Genomic DNA, 19,603 nt, shown 5'->3' with positions numbered 1-19,603 from the left:
GGTGCTGTAGGTGGCGCAAAGGTTTTATTCCGCCCCAAAAGATAAATATATACCGTAATAATGCAGCGAAGAAGACGACGACGGCCAACGCGCAGGCGCAGTTTGCTGACCTTCCGTGGTATCCGTCAAGCGAGCATGGCAGCGCCGACGCTAACGAAAGGTAGCTGGGTATAAACGGCTTTAACTTCCCAAAATAACAGCACCGTAATTATTTTGTTCTTTTAAGCATGCTTCATGGCTTTGGCGTTGTTCTCTTTTCGTGCTAACAACCTGAACCGGCGAGCTCGCGTCGGTCGCTAGCTTGGTAGCAAGCTAGCATCTGTCGCTTCTCAACAGATTTTTCTTGAGCACTATTTCTGGCTTTATTTTATTTCCAGGACTTTTGGGGCTACGACAGCTGCGGGCATTTGCAGTCGGGTACTCCTGCAGTGGGCATCAATATGCTACTGCAGCTTCCGTCCAAACGCCTCCACCACAAACTGCTGATGTTACAGGTGAGCTAGCTCATTGAGCAGGTGACATGAATGAGAGGCAGTTGTGTATGTATTTATTTATTTGTTGCCCTAAAATCTAACAGTGTTATTTCTTTATTTCGTGCAGACAAAGTAATGACTCTGCCTCTTGAGAAGCCGGACTTTTTCCGTGTGTCAGAGCTCTTTTCCTTGAAAGATTTATTTGACGCCAGAGTACATCTTGGTCATAAGAAAGGCTGCAGACACAGGTTGGTATGACTTCTGTGTGTACTGAATTTGGCAGTGTGGATACATTGATATACTCCCACAAGCTGGATTAAATCCAGTGTCTAAGAAAAGCTTATTATGTTGAAGTTTGAATGATGTGGGGTATGTCTGGAAATAAATATGCAAAGACAAATATGGATGTCCCATTCATAACTATGTGCCTGACAGTGGAAAGCACCAATTTTCCATATTTATATATCCCTCCGTTTTACATCTCTCCTTTCTGCTTCAGGCTTATGGAGCCATATCTCTATGGCTGCCGTTTGGACCAAGATATAATTGATCTCGATCAGACTGTGGAGCACCTTCAGCAAGCCCTAAACTTCACTGCCCATGTAGCCTATCGTGGTGGAATCATACTGTTTGTCAGCCGCCGGCGTCAGTTTGTGCACTTGGTAGAAAGCACTGCTAAGGACTGTGGGGAGTATGCCCATACGCGGTACTGGCAGGGTGGCCTCCTTACTAATGCTCCCATCCAGTATGGCCCAGGAGTCCGCTTACCAGACCTCATTGTTTTCTTATCCACTCTTAACAATGTGTTTCAGCAACACATAGGAATCAGAGATGCAGCAAAGATGAACATTCCCACAGTAGGCGTGGTGGACTCAAACTGTAATCCCTGTCTGGTGACATACCCTGTACCTGGTAATGATGACACTCCAGTTGCCATGGAGCTCTACTGTCGCTTATTCAGAATGACCATCACCCGTGCCAAAGACAAAAGGAAACACATGGAGCTGCTGCATGGCCTGTCGGCACCCTCCACACCAAGCTCGTGACAAAATACAGTCCTCAACAAGAGGCATTAAAAATGCATTTTCAAAACTAAAGACTGTCTGTCTGTCACCTTTGTCATGCATCTGCATTTAAAAAAAAAATTGATCTAATGTTAATGTTTGGGGCTGAACACATTTAGCTGCAATGCTAATACTGAAGTTGTGTGAATATTACTCATGAATCTTGTTTGATTTATGATTTAACATGTCTCTATTAAACCCTTAAAAGATGATTCATGCTGCAAGTTTGTCCAAAATAAACTATTAAGCATCACTGACCTACCAATGATTATGTTTACATGGACTGCTATAACCGTGTCTATTCACATATATATTCAGATAGCACATTTATTCATTTCCACACTCAAATCCTGTAGAACATTCTGCAAATGAATAAAACATGATCAGCTGTCTGGTGACTGCTGTACCTTCCAAGCTGTGTTTTGTATAAAAGTATTTAAACTGAAAATCTATAGCAATACATAATGTGTATAGTTGCAAAGCCTTTTGACAATAAAAGCAAAGTACATTCATGGGAAATGGTCTGTGACCCAATGTTCCCCCCAAATTCATTAAAATTTAATTAAAGCATGTCATATGGAAATGTATTTTTAGACCTTTGATTTAAATATGCACAGCCATGTGACTCGTTCACAAAAGCTGTCACAAATAAACTCACTTTGACAAGAACCTGATCAATTACTGAAATCTAATTAAGCACATTCGTTCAGCTGCTGTACTAATTTAAATTTGATCTTTTTGTATTATGCTCTGTTCGTTTCCTGTTTTAAATAAAACCCGAACCTTAAATGGCAATCACCACTTAATGGTTGTGTCAAACAGAAAAAAAAATGAATTCTTGCGCTGGTAACAAGCGTGTGGCTGCACGCGTTTGGCAGCTCTCGGCTTCCGTAGTTGCGCAGGATCCCAAATAACGACCTGCGTGTCCAAAATGGTGAGTGCGATTATTTTATACACGATATTTAACTTTAAAACATTTGTGTTTCACCATGTACTAATAACTCCACGCTGCTTTAACGAGTTTGGGATGTTTTTTATATCGTTGCAGGCTCAAAAAGTGTCGCAAATGTCGCACTTTTCCGAGGAGCGCCAGAACGAAGGTGTGCTTAATACCTCCACAGTGTTTGTGTGTCTGTTGTGCAGCCACCTGGCGATCAACAGGTTATTCTTAGACTCTCCTAATATAAAGATTAAATCGTTATTTTATTTATTTATTAAAGTTAATTATCATTAATCATATCCACACTTGATCTGTTTTTTTTTTATTCTCCGTTTCAAAGTCTCCTAATAATTATTTAAGGTATCAAATGTAGACGTGTGTAATGTGTCTGACAGTAACTTTAAGGCGTTGTAAATTATTTAGTAGGTGAAGTCGACTTTGCATTTGCACAGACATCTAGTCTCTCATGTAAAGAGACATTATCCGTCTGTTTATCTGTTGGGGGGGTTACATACGTTTAGTAGACATACTTGCCTTTTAATTACTTAAATGACTATCAAAACTCGTATTTATTTCTTGTAAAACGATGTTCAAAGCTCTATGACTAGAATATTTAAAATGGTTCCACAGTTCTATAAACTACTATTTACAAACGAAACCACTGACTGCTGTTGATAATTTTAATTTTAGAAATCACAGCTAGGTTGATGATGGTGTACATTCATTTGTGATTCATAGATATAGCCTTCAGTTGTGTCGCATGGAAACCAAATGTTGAAGGACCAACGGACTTTGGCTTCTGGTATGTAAAATTATTTAAATAGTGTGACATCTTTTCACTGTTCCCGTATAAATTTCTTGTTTGCTTGCAGGTGCAGGACATGCAAATCAAGAACATGCAGCCCATGAGGACAGCTGATCTCAGTCACTGATATGACAGTGAATGGTGAGCAGTTTTGCTGAAAACTGCACACGGTTGCAGATATTTAGTGTTAGCATTGCCCCTTGAGACGCAACTCTGGCTGTGGTGTCTCTGTTGCGCAGTAAGTGGGCACAAAATAACTGGCTCACGATAGCTCAACTTTCACTGTTTGGTGGACTTTGGGTATGGAACCGGGCCAGATACTTACAATTTGCCACAAGTCTGATTTCAGTCGTATTTCTGATTGCTTCTTCTTGATGAGACGGCTCATTTTGCCTTAAGGCCTTTTAAGATATAAAGGAATTCTCTATTCGTTTTAATGTGAACAGAGAGATAAAGTATTAACTGGACACAACTTTGTGTATCAGTGGTTGAATAATGATGAAGGTTTTCATCATATAGAAACTTAGAGGTCACCGTTGATGGCCCAGATGAAACTGTGGAGCGACATCACAGTCTCTTGGAAAGGTAACAATTCATGCCTCCACTTCTGACCACCAATCCACGTGAAATATTATAGTGATCCTAACAATTATGACTTTACTTCACAGATTTAGTGCCAAGAAGTCACCCTGCTTTCTTCTTGGGACTAGAAACCTGAAGTCATCTGCATATATGTATGCATGAAAATTTGCATTCAACACCTGAAGACCTGATGGGTTTGTGAACAAAAGAGTGTAATTGGCAGAAACGACCTAGTTGATCCAGTCCAGTTTATTATGTTGGCTGATTGAACTCTGATGTTTGTGCGAGTTAAAAATTATAATAAGAATGAATCATTATTAAAATCTTGTCAAATTGTCAGTGAGGAGTTGCACCACTTTTTTTTCTTTTTTTTTTTTACCGCCTAGAAGTAATTGTTTCAGCTCATACATTCTCACATTTAGAAATTTCACAGTTGAGATTAGACTAAATAAAGATATGAACGGCCAATAGTTTGCTGCTCTTTAGATAGCAAACTTTAATATCCCTAAGAGGGGCATAGTGGTTCCATGCAGATCTAAGATATAAATACATCATGAACAGCATCAATAAAAATTTAAATGCAAAACAAATTAAATTGTTAGGTCCCTGATGTAATGAAATGTTAAATGATAATTACCATTTGTGTAATACACCACAAATGTATAAAAGAGGAAATAAACAAACATGAACCTGAAGAATATTAAGACAACAGGAGAAGAGGTGCGGTTTGGAGACATCAACATTACAAATAACTGCTCTACTCCACAGACACAGAGACCATCAGTGGTACGATCTCCACTGGACAAGCATCCCAGGTGTTGAAGTATGGAAACAGCTTCTCTGTGAAAGGCTGTGTGAAGGTGTGAATGTGTCTGTTCGTATCAGAATCGGAGAACGACAGCTTTCCACTTTTCCAGTCAAGATTCACTCGGATCCTTCGGATCTTCTTCTGCACTGGGAGAGCAGTGTCTGGAGCTGGTGGTGACCATGTAAAGTACACGCCCTCACAGAATCTGATTCCCCATAATCCAGATTGTATGTGTCCCTTCCTCTGGACCGACTCAGCTGACACGCCCAGCCTCCAGCGTTTGCTGTCTCCGACCTTGACGGCCCAGCTGTGAGTTCCTGAGTTAAAGCCCTCAGAGCCGAGGGCTGCGCAGGAAAAATCAAACCTCTCGGGGTTGTCCGGCAGCTGCTGTCTCTGTCCTGGTATCACACTGGTCAGATCCTCAGACAGGATGACTCTTGGCCCGGCAGTGTTTGGGTCCAGAACAACAGGACTATAGGAAACCATCTGCTTCATCTTCGTCCAGGTGTAGAAGGCGAGGTTCCCCAGATGTTTGGCTTGGTCCACCAGAGCTCCTGGCTGCAGCTGTGGCTCACGCAGCAGGGAATGCTGCTGCATCCTTCCCATTGCAGCATTGTGGTTGAGCAGGAATGAGATGTCCTCAGCTCGGAGCTCGTCCTCTGTGGCTCCAATCGTGTCTGAAAGAGCTGCTATCTGTCTGCTCAGAGCTTGTATCGTGTCCTCTATCATCTGAACCTTCTGTTTGGTCTCCTCTCTCAGTGCAGTGACCCTGGCTGCCTCTTCCTCTACTAGAAACTGGTGAAGTTTCATAAACTCCTCTGTAATCTGCCTCTCGGTGTTTCGACCCTGGGCCTTAATGTGATCCAGTGTTTGATCAAACTTCACTTTGATTTTTTCAAATCTCTTTAATTTCTCCTTCAAGGGTTCCAGAGTTTCCTTCAGCTGCTTCTTGTGCTGCTGTGCAGCTTCATCGATGGGTCTGAATCTGTGGTTGGTGTGAATCTCTGAATCTCTGCAGACGAGACACACCGGCTGCTGATGGTCCACACAGAAGAGCTTGAGCTTCTCAGAGTGCTGTCTGCAGAAATCCTCTGACGGATTGTGATCGCACTGCTGCAGAAAGGCCTCACACAGGTTCCTCAGCACCAGACTAACAGGTGGATCATCTCTTGAGGATCTTCTCATACAATACGGACACTGTCGTTCTGAACTCGCTTTCCACCAATTCTTCAGACAGTTTTTACAGAAGCTGTGGCTACATGAGAGAAGAACAGGCTCTCTGTAGATGTCCTGACAGATGGGACAGAGTAGATGCTCCTCCGAACTGGAAGCCATTTCAACTCTGAGTGAAGCTGAAAACACAGAGAGAACATTCAGTTAGTGGCTCCTCCTTCTTTCGCCATATTTCCCCTTTTAAAATATCAGAAATTATATATTTGGATTATAACTGAGAAAGTTCGTTTAACGCGCTCCTAAATCAACAGTGAAATATACTGCAATCGCTCCAAAGACATCGCATGCATGAGCGCTCAGGAAGGAAATTAATTGACAAGGTATTTTTCGTTTTTTCCTCAAACTCACATTCAGTGGAGTCAGAAGGGTTGAAGCAGTTTAGGTGTCGTTTGGTTGGTTTTCATTTCGTTTTCCAGCTTTATGAGAAGGACGAACTGTTTCCTGCTTCAACGGAGTTTTATCGGATGAGGGTGGAGTTTCATGTGCTCAGACTGGCCCAGTGTGAAGTTGTAAAAGTAGTAAAATTAAAAAATTATTTCACAAATTTCAGTAATTATTGAAAGTAAAAAAAAAAAAAACAGCATGGGGTTGTACGGAAAATAAAACGGAACAAATGTCAATGTAAGATATTTAAGACAAATGAGAATGAGAGGAAAACATTTATGGGAGTCGAACACATAATGTTAAACTTAATGGGCTGCATTATGGAGGAAGTTTAGCCTCATTGATTTCAGAGTCAACTGTTATCCACGTTCAATTAATTTTAAGTTATATATTTCAACAGATTAAATGAACTGTGAATACTTTATTCTTTTCTTCTCTTTGCGACCGAAAAATATGAATCAATCAACAACAAAACAAAAATATGACCTTTTTATTTCCCATGTCAACTGCGTTAGTTTTAATGATCTGTATTTTAATGTCGGGTTGGTTTTGAAACATGAGGCATAAAGGAAGCCTAATAAAAATGCCTGATCATCATTGTACTGAAGAGATCGATTTTTATACATAATCATAGTGAACAAAATTACTCAGTTGGAGACTTTTTGTTGTCAGGTAATTCCTGTGTTTACCGATTTGTCGCCACTAGGTGGCAGCAGACGACAAGAGGCGCGTCTGATCCGCCCGTAGCGTCCGATGAAGAAGTGAGTTTTCCGGGCAGTACGCTGCTGCCTCTCAGCGTACATAGCAGCACCAGCTGGAGCAGCCTGTCCGTGAAATTAACCGGTTTTCTTGTATTCTGTCACCGGTTTATTTCGTCTTACTCCAACAGGACCTGTTGTTGTTTTTATTTATTCCCAGCAAACACCGCCGAAGGAAGCCGGAGCAGCAGAAGCCGAGGACAGAGTCGCTTCGGTCCGCTTCCACTAACTGCCTGTTAGCCGAATTCTCCAGGAGAGTTTCATTTTTCTGGGGCTCCGAGGAAACATGAGCTTTCTTTTGTGAGTCGTTGTTGTGTTATTTAGTTTGTATTTCTTTTGTCCATCCTCCTCAGTATGTGTTTCGAAATCGCCCGTGAGGCTGTACAGATAAGCTAGCTAGCTAGCTGGCATCTTGGCTAGCGATAGCTTAACACGGGCTGCGACTACTTCCTGGGCTCAGCTTGCGATGCTTGATGCAATTTTCTGTGGTTTTTAGAGTCTGCGGTGAAAAAATGGCCGTCAGCTTCGACAGTAGATTAGTGGCAACAGAAGAGTGCTCGATGTTGTTTATTGCCACATAATTTTAACCCATTTAGCAGCAATAACAGAGAAAATGTCACAGAGAGGAGTTCAGTCTGGCCTTGGTATTTGCTGGTGTGAACACTTGGTTACTGTGTCCATATTAATATCTACTCTGAAATAATTTTCATCAGTATTTTGTTAAAAAAAAAACTGGTTTGCTGACGTTGAAGGCAGGAAATCCACATTAAAGGTTACTGGATGATAGAAAAATTGAGATCAAGCGATTTAACCTAATATAAACATTTATAGATCCACCACTTTGTGTTGTACAGACTAAAAAAAAGTGTTGGAAGTCTTAAGTTTAATAATTAAATAACTGCCATCATAAAGGCTTCATATGTTCAGCATTTCTGTTAGCAACAACAGAGAGTGATTAAATCTTATTGATTCTTGTTGATTAAGGAGCATCAGTAAGGTGAGTTCATGGTCAATGTTGGTTTTTAAATCCACTCAACACCGGGATAATTTCCTCTTTCCGCATTTAAGTCAATTTAAATTCACACTTTTATGAATGCTGTTCTTTTTTTTTTTTTTTTTTTTTTTTTGTTGTTGTTGAAATATGTGAAAGCCATCAACTCACCCGGAGGTTAAACTTTTCTATGGCCTTTCAAACTCATGATTTCTTATCATGTTTGACTCAATTTTTCTTCCCCTCTGAAATGTGACTCAGTGGAAACCGTTCATCCAAGACATTCAAGCCCAAGAAGAATATCCCAGAGGGTTCTCATCAGTACGAGCTGTTGAAACATGCCGAGGCTACTCTGGGAAGTGGAAACCTGCGCATGGCAGTCATGTTGCCGGAGGGTGAAGACTTAAATGAATGGGTCGCAGTCAACAGTAAGAGCCAAGTTTACCTTCCCCTCTCCTCCTTTGATACACCCTTTTAACACTTGCATGTCTTTTTAATTTTGTATCTGCCAGTTCCTTTTAACTCCTTAGATGTGCATGCTTTGCTGTAGTCTACTTGCTAATGTCTCATTTAATCCACATAAAGAATCAGTTGAGTTAACCACCATGGAGTAAGATTTTGGCATTCTCTCAAAGCACTACGGGCATTCATGCTGGAAAAGCCCTGTGAATGTTAAATAGAGTGTATTGTCTGTGCTGTGAGAGCCTTGTTTGCTTTCCTCTGAATTGAGACAAATGTCTGGTCAGTGGAAGCTCAATTTCCTCTTGCATCAGATTGCCTGACGTTTTATTAGAAGCCTTTTTACCACAACACAAGTGATGTGATTACTGATAAAGAGTTGGCTGCTGACATGATCGATTTTTAGCGCTGGTATAATGCAGATGACAAAGTAAAGGTCTGAGTGCAATATTAATGAGCTTTTGTGGTTTGATACATACTTGATTCCCTTAAAGTGGCTTTGGTTCTCCTACATTGCGTGGCTTTCTGAGGACTTTGATACGCTTTAAAAATAAAGCAGGATTAACATAATTTAGAACTTTTTTTTGAAATTTTGTACTTTTTGATGACTTTTCTGGACAAACTGAAATACTTGTCCTCTCCAGTTTCATCAGAGGCGTGTTGAAAAGGAGGTCTGCTGGTTGGCATTAGATGAGCTGTTTAAACTTGTACAAGAAGGAGAAGTTGTAAAGTGCTGTTAATAAAAACTTCATCCACAATTAAGAGTAACCAACTTTCCACACAATTGCTATTCATGAGCAGCAGTTCATTTAATCTTTTTAGATTCTTCTTTGTGGCATTTTTATTCTTGGGGGGTTTATACAATAAAGGTATGCTCTTTCATGCAGCCTAACCACCAGGCTGCATGAAACAACAAATGGAAACATCTATCTTTTATTCTGTATCACCTTAGCATGTCTGATGTGCTGCTGCTCTGCTGTTTGTGTGTCATTTTATGGATCCTTTGAAATTTTACTTACAAACCTGGCAAGTCAGGAAAGGTTTGGTGAGGAAGCTTAACCGAGTATGGCCTTTAAAATATGTTTATTTCTTTATTGAGAACATAAAGTACTTCTAATTCTGCACCCCTTCACTGGTAATGAGTCACTATCGCATCTCATCTCAGGCTGTAATGACTTTAATCGGGTGTAATGTAGTGTGGGCTTTCAGCTCTTGACCTACAACAAGCAGATGGTGCTAAACTTTACAACGTTCCCCAAGCTCTACTTTTTTATTGTTACACCATCACTCAACTATGAATGCAAAAGTTTCAGACTAAAATGTCCGCCATCACATACCCAAGAGAGGAGGGGTCCCCCTAAACAGGACCCCTGACTAAACACATGCTGCATCAGCTGTTCAATGTGTATTTATGTCTGCGATTGGGGGAAAAAGAGCAACAACACTAACGCTTCCAAACCTTTCAACAGCTCTCTCCTACTGATGGAAAGCCAAGCTTGGCTGTACGCCCCCGGGAATGAATGATAACACAATTTGTGCCAGATAACTGGAGTGTGCACTGGTCTACAGCCTAGTCTGTGTGGGGAGGGTAGAGGCCTCTTGGGGGAATGTGATGCCAGTTTGTGCTCACACACATGGCATTTTGTCTCATGTATGTGTGATTAACATACGTTTCCTTGTGTGTTGTTGTGTTTGGTTTTTTTTTTTTTTTTTTTTTTTTTTTCAGCTGTGGATTTCTTCAACCAGATCAACATGCTGTACGGTACCATCACAGACTTTTGCACAGAGGAAAGCTGTCCAGTCATGTCTGCTGGTCCTAAGTAAGTTTATCACTTTGTCCAACAGGCCATTGAGTAGAGGTCAGACAAAATAACCTTTGGTGTCCTTAATCAGATAAAGCCCTAACGTAATGTTTATAGCCCAGGTTAAATCCATAAACCTCTCAAAATGAAACATTTGTCATCCATATTTCTTGTAGGTATGAGTACCATTGGGCTGATGGAACTAACATCAAGAAGCCCATCAAATGCTCTGCTCCCAAGTATATTGATTACCTCATGACCTGGGTGCAGGACCAGCTCGATGATGAGACACTATTCCCTTCAAAGATTGGTACGTCTTTGTCTGTGGCTATTAAAGCTTACGAGGAATAATTTGCTTGAGCATCCACATAGCTCTCCCCCAAACTAGTCTGGGCTTGTGTTGTTTAGGGTGGAGCTCTGAACAGAGTTGGATGGCGGCTGACAGAAATACATGTCTGATCTGTTCCTTAGTACATACACCGCAGGGGAAGTGTTAGAAGTCATGAGTTAATATTTCAGGAGTAATCACCATTGGAAGACGTTAAGTATTCACAAGAGCGGGTCCTGTGCATATACGGCAGTCAATGGATATTATAATGGGAACTCCCTGTCCTGTCGCCACCATCGTCTTTTAAATAATTGATGTTTGCACTGTAAAGTTAGGAAGCCGTTAATTTACCGTTCAATAAATCACAGGAGAGCTACACAACGAATTGGGGGTGTAGAGAGCAGTGTTGTTTAAACAATAACAGAAACACCATTACCATGAGGTAGTTCCATGTTGCTGTCACGATTGTTTGCACTTCCTTCAAATCGTGCTCTGGCCTGTCTGTAGAAACATTTGCAATCCAGGAGAAAAAAACTGCAGATTAGCCTTGATGGCTCCGAGCTGTTTTAGCATTTTGAGCAATAAAGAAAATGCACATATTGATTTCATCTTTTAATATGTGTGTAAAAGTCCTCACAGTGCATTCATGCAATTTTACTAGGTCTAAAGAAACCAAGCACCGTTTTTAAAACATCAACTGTGAAATGTTAGGATTGTTTTTGTAACTGATGATCCGATCAGCCTTTTTCTGTCATGTCCTTAAGGTGTCCCCTTCAAGCGAAACTTTATGTCTGTGGCAAAGACCATTCTGAAGCGCCTCTTCAGGGTCTATGCTCACATCTACCACCAGCACTTTGACTCCGTCATGCAGCTGCAAGAAGAGGCCCACCTCAACACGTCATTCAAACACTTCATCTTTTTTGTTCAGGTAAAAAAATCTGACGTCTAAGTTTTGCTTTTTGTGTATTTCTGCCTTGCCTCTTAGGAAAAGTGCTAAAAGCTTGATTCAGACAACATTTCTCTTTTTTTCCTTTGTCCTTTGAAGGAGTTCAACCTCATTGACAGGAAAGAGCTGGTCCCACTACAGGAGCTGATTGAAAAACTGACGACCAAGGACAGATAAACTGCAATGTAATTCTTTATTTTATTGGTCTCCTAGTTTTTGCACAGATACCCACCCCACCCTGGCTGTACGTATGCAGTATATAATATATTTCCATTTGGGGAAATGTTTTTAAAAAAGGCCAGGAAGAAGGAAGGGTCTTGATAGGTTAAAGGCACCAGGACTAATGCTATCAGGGATAAAACACTGAATTGAACAAACAGATTAACATAATAGAGAAAAAGGTTTTAGCTGTATAGAAGAAGATTCCCAGTGTTCACCTATGGCTTACTTTTAGCGTACTATAGAGATATTAGATTTCTATTAGATCACACAGATTTTTGTTTTCCACTTGGATTTATGGCAACACGAGGCATTTCCATGCTCTTAGATTCTTCTTTCTAACCCGCCCACAAAAGAGAATACAGTGAGAGTAAAGTAGCTGTTTCTTTAAAGGAGGGTTTTGTTAGTGTAATGGCAAGTATTTAAGCCAGCCTTTTAGCCAATTCAGCAGGAGTTATTAGTTATTTTACTCACGTATTTACATTGAAAGGAGTGGGCTGTAGTTTGCTACTGTTAACATCTGCAATAGCCCTCAGATCTGTATCTGTCCATACAAAAGAATCCTAAGTGCCTACCATGGCTCATAATTGCCCTATATCAACAACTGTAAGAAGATTAAGGCCATAGTCCACTGACATGCTGGACACAGCATTAAATTTTCCTCTCTGCCTTCCTTTTAAATTTCTGTTCAACCATCTCTTTAGCAAACGCATCCCTATTTAATTACAAAATCCCTTTGCCAACCGTTCTGTGCGGGTCATGATAAATGAATGTTTTGAAGGTCATATATGTGAGGCTAGAATATTGTTGTAGCAGGGATTGAAAATGAACTTGACTTAGCGTTTCCTAGTAACATGTTGCTGTCTGCTAGTTTCTCCCAGCCCAGAGCTTTAGGTAGAACCACATTTTAGAAGACGTTTGCAAAGAATCTAAAACTTTAAAGTGTATTTTAAGGTCAGTAATTAGAAGTAGGTAGTCGTTTGACAACCACCACTGTTTTAAAAATAGCTGCATTTTGATCTGGATCTTGAGACATCCCTTGTTATCTCACTAGCCATGAAGCACTTTGAAAGATTTTCCTGACCTCTCTTGCCTGAATGTTTATTCTGCATAGACTGTGCTTTGTGGAGAAGCTGTATCATCACTGATCCTAGTTTTTTGGGTTTTTTTTTCCTTTTTTACTTATTCAAAATGAATGTTGACTTACTTAACCTCCTCTGAAGTCAGCTATTAGGTTCAAGTGAGATTTCTTTTATTTGGTTCCAGTTGTTTGTTGCTGTGCTTCAAACAGCCGATGCATGTACCCTCCCCTAAATCTCAAAGTGTAGTTTCCTATGCAATAATTGACACTAAAAGCGTTAGCAGTTAGCTCATCCATACTTTATATCTAATGTTAATTTTCCTTTTTATAGTGCTTAAATACTGGTGTGGGTCACAAATAGAATTGCTTCTCATTCAGGTTTGCTTTCAGAAAGAGTTACATAAGCATTTTATATCAGAGAGTTGTAATACGTCATTGCACACATGCAATATTGCGGGTTAGACCTGTCTTAAATATTTTCCAGACAGCATGAAGCGGCAGGCTTTGGGTTAAAAGAGTGTGTTGAGTCTTTTTAGAGGCTGCTTCCCCTCCCCCATTTGGATATGAAATTTTGTTAGTTTTAATTGTTGAGTATCTGTTTCCAGTTTCTTAGCTAACTATTATGAATGTTTCTGCTTGTCAGATACCTAAAAATGTAATAGAAAGTCAGTCATCCTGAAAGCATCTCATCCTTATGAAATGCCCACAACATAACCTATTGCCTACAGTTTTTTCTCCTTGACTGTAATAATTGATGAAATGTGTGTAAATAATGGCTTGGATGGGGTTTTCAATGCTACTGAATTGATTTATGCTGTTTACAAGGCAAATAAAGGTGGTCTTGACTCTTTGAAGGAATTCAGTTTTCAATATAACCATGATCTTGATGCACCCCGTTGTGAGCCATTGAAGCAGTTTATTCCGGTACAAAGACTATTTTAATTCTGTACGACCCCCCCCCCACTGCATTTGTTTTACAGGTGTAGCTACTTTTCACAGAATAAACTCCCCCACTGTATATGAAAGGATAATTTTAAGTAAACAAAGTGAGTCTGGGAAAGCTATTTGAGGTATTTACTTTTCTTCCAGTACCTTTTTGTATTTGCATGTTTGATACCAATGCTCTGCTTTACAGTACTAAACATCAGTTGTTGATTATATTTCAGAATAATACAAAACATATAGTTAGTTAATAAAATATGATTCACTGTTTTAAATTCAACTGCCCTGAAGTTCACAAATGATTGATCAGATTAGATCCACCTCAACCATCAATATTATTTTGTATTATATTTTTATTAAACTAACATTTAACATTGTTTTTTTGCTCATACTAAGAGTATTTCTAAATTGAGTGGTGCTTTTAACGCACACATTAAGTTGTGTGCGAAAATTAACATTTATGGGGGAATTTTACTTTTTAACCACATTTAAATTTTTGCAGATTAACATCAAATACGAATATAATATAAAGTGGCTGCTCTACTTTCACTTTCTAACAAAACTAAGTAAATTGCTGCTGCTCATGTTTTTGCATGCTCGAAAGATCGGCAAGGGGTCCTTTGTGTATTTATTTGAACGTTTTGATCACATGTTTTGCTGGTTAAACGGTTTGTAAATCCACAACCATAAAAACAAACACTCCTGCAGCTGAGAGCGGAAGCAGCTGCTTCCGGGTGGGCGTGGCCTCGCCTCAGCAAATCGCCTCTTCCTGACGTCTTTTCGCGCCAAATCTTAAAAAAAAAAAAAAAAAATCCAGCAGCTGCAGAAACGTCTCCCATCTAGACAACAAAATATTTATCACCTGATTTAAAGAAAAATATTTTTAACCCCGAAGAGACGCTGCACGGATTCACTGAGCGATTCCATGAACGACTCGATGGAGAAAAGAATAAAGAGGATTTCAGTGGAAGGAAACATCGGTGAGTCCAAAAAAAAAAAAAAAAGCGGCATTTCTGCTGCAGCCTCTTCTGCAAATTCCCCTTAAAGCTTCATGCATTGTTGCTGCAATGTGTCCGAAATCTTTGCGCATTTTTTGTGCACAGCTGCGGGCAAATCCACCTTTGTGCGCTTTCTGGAGCCGGAGAGCTCGGACTGGGACGTGGTGCCGGAGCCGATCGCCAGGTGGTGCAATGTCCAAACCCCCGGCGACGACTTTGAGGTATTAACCCGACGTCACTCTGCCGCTTTATGGTGATGAGCTCCTAAATTCACAGCTCACACCTCAGAGGGCGTTTATGGATCGAGCCCACAGAATCAGAAGCGCCGAGTCTGCTGTCAGGTTGGGGCCCAAAGCTTTTGTTTTTAAAGCAGCTTAACAGAAAAGATTGATGAGTTTCATTCAGCTTCTTCAGGAGGTGGGGGGAGGGAGGGTTGTGTGTGTGTGTGTGTGTGTGTGTGTGTGTGTGTGTGTGTGTGTGTGTGTGTGTGTGTGTGTGTGTGTGTGTGTGTGTGTGTGTGTGTGTGTGTGTGTGTGTGTGTTGGGGGTAACCTGATCCTTCAGTCTTCACCCATTCTACAGGCCCATGCTAAGATCATCTGTATTTAGAGTGCAGCTGCCATCTGTCCAGTCATGTCTGCTCTGGTCACTGTTAACACAACCAGCAGCAGCAGCACACACCCAAAGGAACAGATGGTCTCACTGTGGACTGATGAACATACCACCACCATCATCATCATCATCAGGGCAAACATCTCTAACCCGCCCACACAGCCACAAACCTATTGCCTCACCCTCTGCTCCTATTTTCACTCCCTCATACACCGCTGCGACTGTATTTCTTCCAGTAAGCAGGATACGTATATATTTATACATGAATGTGTGCATCTGTGAGGTGGAATTTATCACGACTGAACTGATTCCTTTAAATGGGAATTAACAGCACCAAGAATTGTGCTACAATCGAAGAAAAGGCAGTTTTTGGGTTACATTTTCAAGTGCCAAAGAATAATACTAAAAAGGAAATGTAGAAGTCCTCAGATTGACAGACAGAGTTCTGTTTTTCGCAGCACATGCACTGCACATTGTGTGGGACAGTGTGAAGGGATAGGCTGTTATCAGTATGTAAGACCATACAGGAGTCTTCAAACAAGGCTCCCAGCTGCTGACGTTCAGTAGCAGTAAACTGCTCATGTGCCCTCTGCTGGTCTGCAGGACGAAGACCTGAATTCAAAGGTCTTTCTTTCCTGCAATATGTCCGTGTGGCTCTAGATTTTATGCATAAATATATATACTAAAGGAGTGAAATGGTCAGCTACCAGCAGGAGGCTTAAATTAGTTTCCTTGACGTGGTAAAAAGATCTTAAAGATGCAGAATCTTTGCAAACAAATATCAGCAAATATCAACTTGAGTGTCAGCTAAGACTTTAAATTCAGTCCATCCTGCTCTGTCTGCAGATATGATGCAGTCCGTATTAATAATTAGAAAACCAGAGCGTTAGTGACGTCATGGAGAATCTACATACATCTAAACACACTGATTAGACTGAACGTATTGACTGAGCTGTAACTTTGAACCAGGAGCTGACGGCGTCTCAGAGGACCGGAGGAAACATACTGCAGATGATGTACAGGAAGCCGGAGAGATGGGCCTACACCTTCCAGAGCTACGCCTGCATCAGCAGGGTGCGAGCCCAGATCACGTCGGTCAACGGGAAGCTGCGAGAAGCCGAGAATCCCGTGCAGTTCTTCGAACGGTCCATCTACAGTGACAGGTACCAGTAACTCTTTAATTTCACCTCAACCGTCACTGACTGCAGTTAGTTTTTTTTTTTTTTAACCTTACAGTGTTCACTATTTGCTGAAATCATTTTAAGTAATTTTTGACAGTAGTCACCATTTTCAGGTAAAACATAGATTTCTTTATACTTATTAGAAACGATAAACAATCTAATTGTTTGGCATCTGAGAGTAAGTTTAAAAATGATGCAGCACATCAGCACTCCATATAAACAGAATAAAAGACTGATACAATCTTTTTTATTTAATTTTTTTATTTAAACTGAAATGAAGATGAGTGTCCGTCCCTTCTCTTGTGCTCGATGACCCAGGTACATCTTCACAGCCAACCTCCATGAGCGCGGCTACCTGAACGAGACTGAATGGTCCATGTACCAGGACTGGCACGGCTGGCTGCACAACCAGTTCAGCAAGCACATCGAGCTGGATGGTATCATCTACCTCAGAGCTACACCCAAGGTGCTCTCTCTCTCTCTCTTTATCATCTCGCTTGCTTGTTTTTTCTGTATTGTTATTGTAATGTGCCGTATTGTCATTCAATTGCATCCAGTTGTTATGTTTTTGCCACGGACAGCTGCCACTTGTTTCTCCTGACCTCACATAAGTCCAGAGGAAAGAATTTAAAGAACTGAAAAGGCTTTAAAAAAAAAAAAAAAAGTGTCAAACAAAAACTTCCTCTTTCTTGTGTTATTCGTTTAGAGATGTTTGGAGAGGCTGCACCTGAGAGGCCGAGAGGAGGAGCAGGACATCCCTCTGGAGTATCTGGAAAAACTCCACTTTAAGCACGAGAGCTGGCTGCAGCACAAGACCCTGACGTGAGCAGACGCACAAACACACACAGACCTTCATGTCAAGTTTTGCAGCAGCAAGTGCATTTCCCTCTGAACAACAGATACGTTTGTGAGTCTGCAGAATCCTTCCCTGGGTGCTAGAAAAAGACCCCATTCACGCAATAAACCCGAGGGCACCTTGAGACCGACACAGCTTTAGATCCATGTGATCTTCAGCTGCCACATGAATGTCGTTTCTTTGGATCATTGTGTGCTCAAGATTTCATTACAAATATAAATGTCTTCAAAGAAGGCCATAACTGCGTATGAGTCACACTCTCCCATGTCTTCCCTGACCCACAGAACAGAGTTTGAGTATCTCAGTGATGTGCCAGTCTTGACCATAGACGCAGACGAAAACTTTAAAGGAAGCGACAGTAAAAGAGCTGATATGATTGAGAAGGTGAGTGACGGTGAAGCCTTATTAAAGATTTTAAGATAAAGACGTTTTATCGGTCATCTCCAATCAGGAAGGCGGGATATTTGATAACTTATTGGGCTTTGCTCCCTAAAAGTATTTTCATTATTCTCAGAAGTGAATATTGTACTTACTCAGTTAAAATTTGAAGGGTTATTGAATGTAATTAAATGGATAATGGATGTCGGTTTACATGAGGTGACCAAACAAAAATGTTTCAAACACGCTAATGTAACAGAAATAATAATTTAATGACGTGTACAACATAAGGCATGAAGACGGCATTAGCACCAATTCAGAGTAATGTTTGTCTTTTATTGAGACTTAAAAATGTTCTTACAAGAACAAAAAATGAGTGTCAGTGCTTTTAATTAAAGCAGAAGAGGTTGTTTTTTTAATATTATTATTATTATTATTATTATTATTATTATTATTATAGGAACCAGTTTTCATCTTCTTCTCTCATTAGTTTTGAGTCAATAATAGATAAATCCCTTCATGTAATTCTATCGTGGATAAACATTTAGCTTTGGGACAAAAGTATGTGAACACTCTTGCTGATGAAGTTTATGTCACTTTGTTTTGAACGGTGGAATTTTACCTGCAGCCTAATGTGCACACTTTTCAGTTTTAGGACTGACTAGACTCAATTCAAGTGTTTAACGTGCTTTCAGGGGCAGAATGAGCGTTTTTGAATGTGATCTTTCTGATACTGAGACACACACGCAGGTTTCACCTTTGGAAATGAGGCCTAAACCTGCTTATGTAGCAGTTTCATGTTGATGGTAAACACACAGGCCCTTCTTCTTCTTTGACCTCTCTCTTTTTTCAATGCGACTAGAAAGAAACAAACTCGGTTACACACACAATGCTTTGTACAAATGACAATAAACAACTTGTTTCTGAGATGTTGGCATCGCTCGACAAAGAAATTCTAAGCTGCTGCTGTCACTGATGGTGGTTTTCACTGGTTTCAATTCCCAGGTGAGAGAATTCCTGAGCACGTTGTAAGGATGGGAAACAGGCAGTGTCCACAGGAAGGAGTGTTACTTTGAAGACAAGAAATGAATTGTTTTTAGCACAACTTTTATTCAATGCTATCATTAAAAATAAGTTCTCTTTTTAAAAAAAAAAATATTAAAGCTGTTTTTTTTTTATTTATCAAGTCCGGTGTCTGTAAATGAGATGAGATACTCAAAATTATTTTGGGTATTTTTTTATTGCTTAGCTCCTTCCAAGGAAAACCATTAAAGTTGAAGAAGTCTAAATGCAGACTTTATTTTTGAACACTTGGAAAAGAGTTCCTGCTTTAAGTGTTCCCACAAGATGTCGCCAGCTCCCGTTGGAGCTTTTCCTGTCTGCTCAGCCTTTACCTGGTATCTCCAAGAGGATAGAAGGAAACCTATCTGGAATAGGTTTAATTTCTTCTTGTATAGTTAAAGATGAAATCAGAATACACGTCCAGGAAAAGTTTTTTTTAACGTATTTATTTCTTTTTGTGTGCCTAATAATAATAAATCATCTTTTAACATCAGCAAATGTTCATCATTTTGTTTGTTGCCTTCATTGCATTATTGGATTTGCTGAATTCATAATGGACAGAGTGAACAACAGAAACCTCTTGGCACCGCCACCCGGGAGTAAACTTTCTGACCCCCCCCTCCTCTCCTCCCCCCCCCCGCCGGTGGCGTCACGCAGGAGGAGGGATGGCACTTTAAATATGGAAAGAGACACGCTGCGTCC

The 19,603-nt window shown here is 40.4% G+C and overlaps 4 protein-coding genes and 1 long non-coding RNA gene across 6 annotated transcripts; 4 read left to right on the top strand and 1 right to left on the bottom strand.

Moving 5' to 3' along the window:
* The first annotated feature begins 19 nt into the window (after nucleotides 1-19).
* mrps2 (mitochondrial ribosomal protein S2) lies at nucleotides 20-1,749 on the top strand. The gene is made up of 4 exons (XM_029516326.1): nucleotides 20-160; nucleotides 378-494; nucleotides 601-721; nucleotides 973-1,749. The coding sequence occupies exons 1-4, from the start codon at nucleotides 61-63 to the stop codon at nucleotides 1,517-1,519; spliced, it is 885 nt and encodes a 294-aa protein (XP_029372186.1). The 5' UTR covers nucleotides 20-60; the 3' UTR covers nucleotides 1,520-1,749.
* A 673-nt stretch (nucleotides 1,750-2,422) lies between these two features.
* LOC115051706 (uncharacterized) lies at nucleotides 2,423-6,204 on the top strand. 2 transcript variants are annotated; one of them, XR_003841314.1, is made up of 7 exons: nucleotides 2,423-2,471; nucleotides 2,586-2,637; nucleotides 3,216-3,279; nucleotides 3,350-3,423; nucleotides 3,802-3,867; nucleotides 3,951-4,058; nucleotides 4,633-6,204. It is a non-coding gene; the product is annotated as an uncharacterized LOC115051706 (long non-coding RNA). The 2 variants fall into 2 exon arrangements; XR_003841313.1 differs by lacking the exon at nucleotides 4,633-6,204 and having other exon boundaries at nucleotides 3,951-4,538.
* Nucleotides 3,888-6,482, bottom strand: LOC115051703 (zinc-binding protein A33-like). Its single transcript, XM_029515285.1, has 2 exons — nucleotides 6,254-6,482; nucleotides 3,888-6,024 (listed from the first exon to the last, which is right to left on the bottom strand). Exon 2 carries the CDS (start codon nucleotides 6,005-6,007, stop codon nucleotides 4,622-4,624), a length of 1,386 nt encoding a protein of 461 aa, XP_029371145.1. The 5' UTR covers nucleotides 6,008-6,024; nucleotides 6,254-6,482; the 3' UTR covers nucleotides 3,888-4,621.
* Nucleotides 6,483-7,055: 573 nt separating this feature from the next.
* Nucleotides 7,056-13,727, top strand: mob1bb (MOB kinase activator 1Bb). Its single transcript, XM_029515286.1, has 6 exons — nucleotides 7,056-7,347; nucleotides 8,300-8,466; nucleotides 10,224-10,317; nucleotides 10,476-10,609; nucleotides 11,392-11,555; nucleotides 11,673-13,727. Exons 1-6 carry the CDS (start codon nucleotides 7,334-7,336, stop codon nucleotides 11,748-11,750), a joined length of 651 nt encoding a protein of 216 aa, XP_029371146.1. The 5' UTR covers nucleotides 7,056-7,333; the 3' UTR covers nucleotides 11,751-13,727.
* A 739-nt stretch (nucleotides 13,728-14,466) lies between these two features.
* Nucleotides 14,467-19,332, top strand: dck (deoxycytidine kinase). Its single transcript, XM_029515970.1, has 7 exons — nucleotides 14,467-14,795; nucleotides 14,919-15,034; nucleotides 16,394-16,587; nucleotides 16,924-17,071; nucleotides 17,312-17,427; nucleotides 17,746-17,845; nucleotides 18,845-19,332. Exons 1-7 carry the CDS (start codon nucleotides 14,741-14,743, stop codon nucleotides 18,869-18,871), a joined length of 756 nt encoding a protein of 251 aa, XP_029371830.1. The 5' UTR covers nucleotides 14,467-14,740; the 3' UTR covers nucleotides 18,872-19,332.
* The last annotated feature ends 271 nt before the right edge of the window (nucleotides 19,333-19,603 follow it).

This window comes from Echeneis naucrates, chromosome 12 (genome assembly GCF_900963305.1).
Source record: "Echeneis naucrates chromosome 12, fEcheNa1.1, whole genome shotgun sequence".
NCBI classification, from domain to species: Eukaryota; Metazoa; Chordata; class Actinopteri; order Carangiformes; family Echeneidae; genus Echeneis; species Echeneis naucrates.
Note: the sequence above shows the minus strand (reverse complement) of the source record. Positions and strands in the feature narration are given on the sequence as shown.

Excerpts from the sequence above, each read along its gene's own strand:
- mrps2 (XM_029516326.1), top strand. The coding sequence starts at position 61 with ATGCAGCGAAGAAGACGACGACGGCCAACGCGCAGGCGCAGTTTGCTG. Across the intron at positions 161-377 it reads AGCGCCGACGCTAACGAAAG|GACTTTTGGGGCTACGACAG; the intron begins GTAGCTGGGTAT and ends TTTTATTTCCAG. Across the intron at positions 495-600 it reads ACAAACTGCTGATGTTACAG|ACAAAGTAATGACTCTGCCT; the intron begins GTGAGCTAGCTC and ends TATTTCGTGCAG.
- LOC115051703 (XM_029515285.1), bottom strand. The coding sequence starts at position 6,007 with ATGGCTTCCAGTTCGGAGGAGCATCTACTCTGTCCCATCTGTCAGGAC.
- mob1bb (XM_029515286.1), top strand. Across the intron at positions 8,467-10,223 it reads TGAATGGGTCGCAGTCAACA|CTGTGGATTTCTTCAACCAG; the intron begins GTAAGAGCCAAG and ends TTTTTTTTTCAG. Across the intron at positions 11,556-11,672 it reads ACTTCATCTTTTTTGTTCAG|GAGTTCAACCTCATTGACAG; the intron begins GTAAAAAAATCT and ends TGTCCTTTGAAG.
- dck (XM_029515970.1), top strand. The coding sequence starts at position 14,741 with ATGAACGACTCGATGGAGAAAAGAATAAAGAGGATTTCAGTGGAAGGA. Across the intron at positions 15,035-16,393 it reads CCCCCGGCGACGACTTTGAG|GAGCTGACGGCGTCTCAGAG; the intron begins GTATTAACCCGA and ends ACTTTGAACCAG. Across the intron at positions 16,588-16,923 it reads CGGTCCATCTACAGTGACAG|GTACATCTTCACAGCCAACC; the intron begins GTACCAGTAACT and ends TCGATGACCCAG.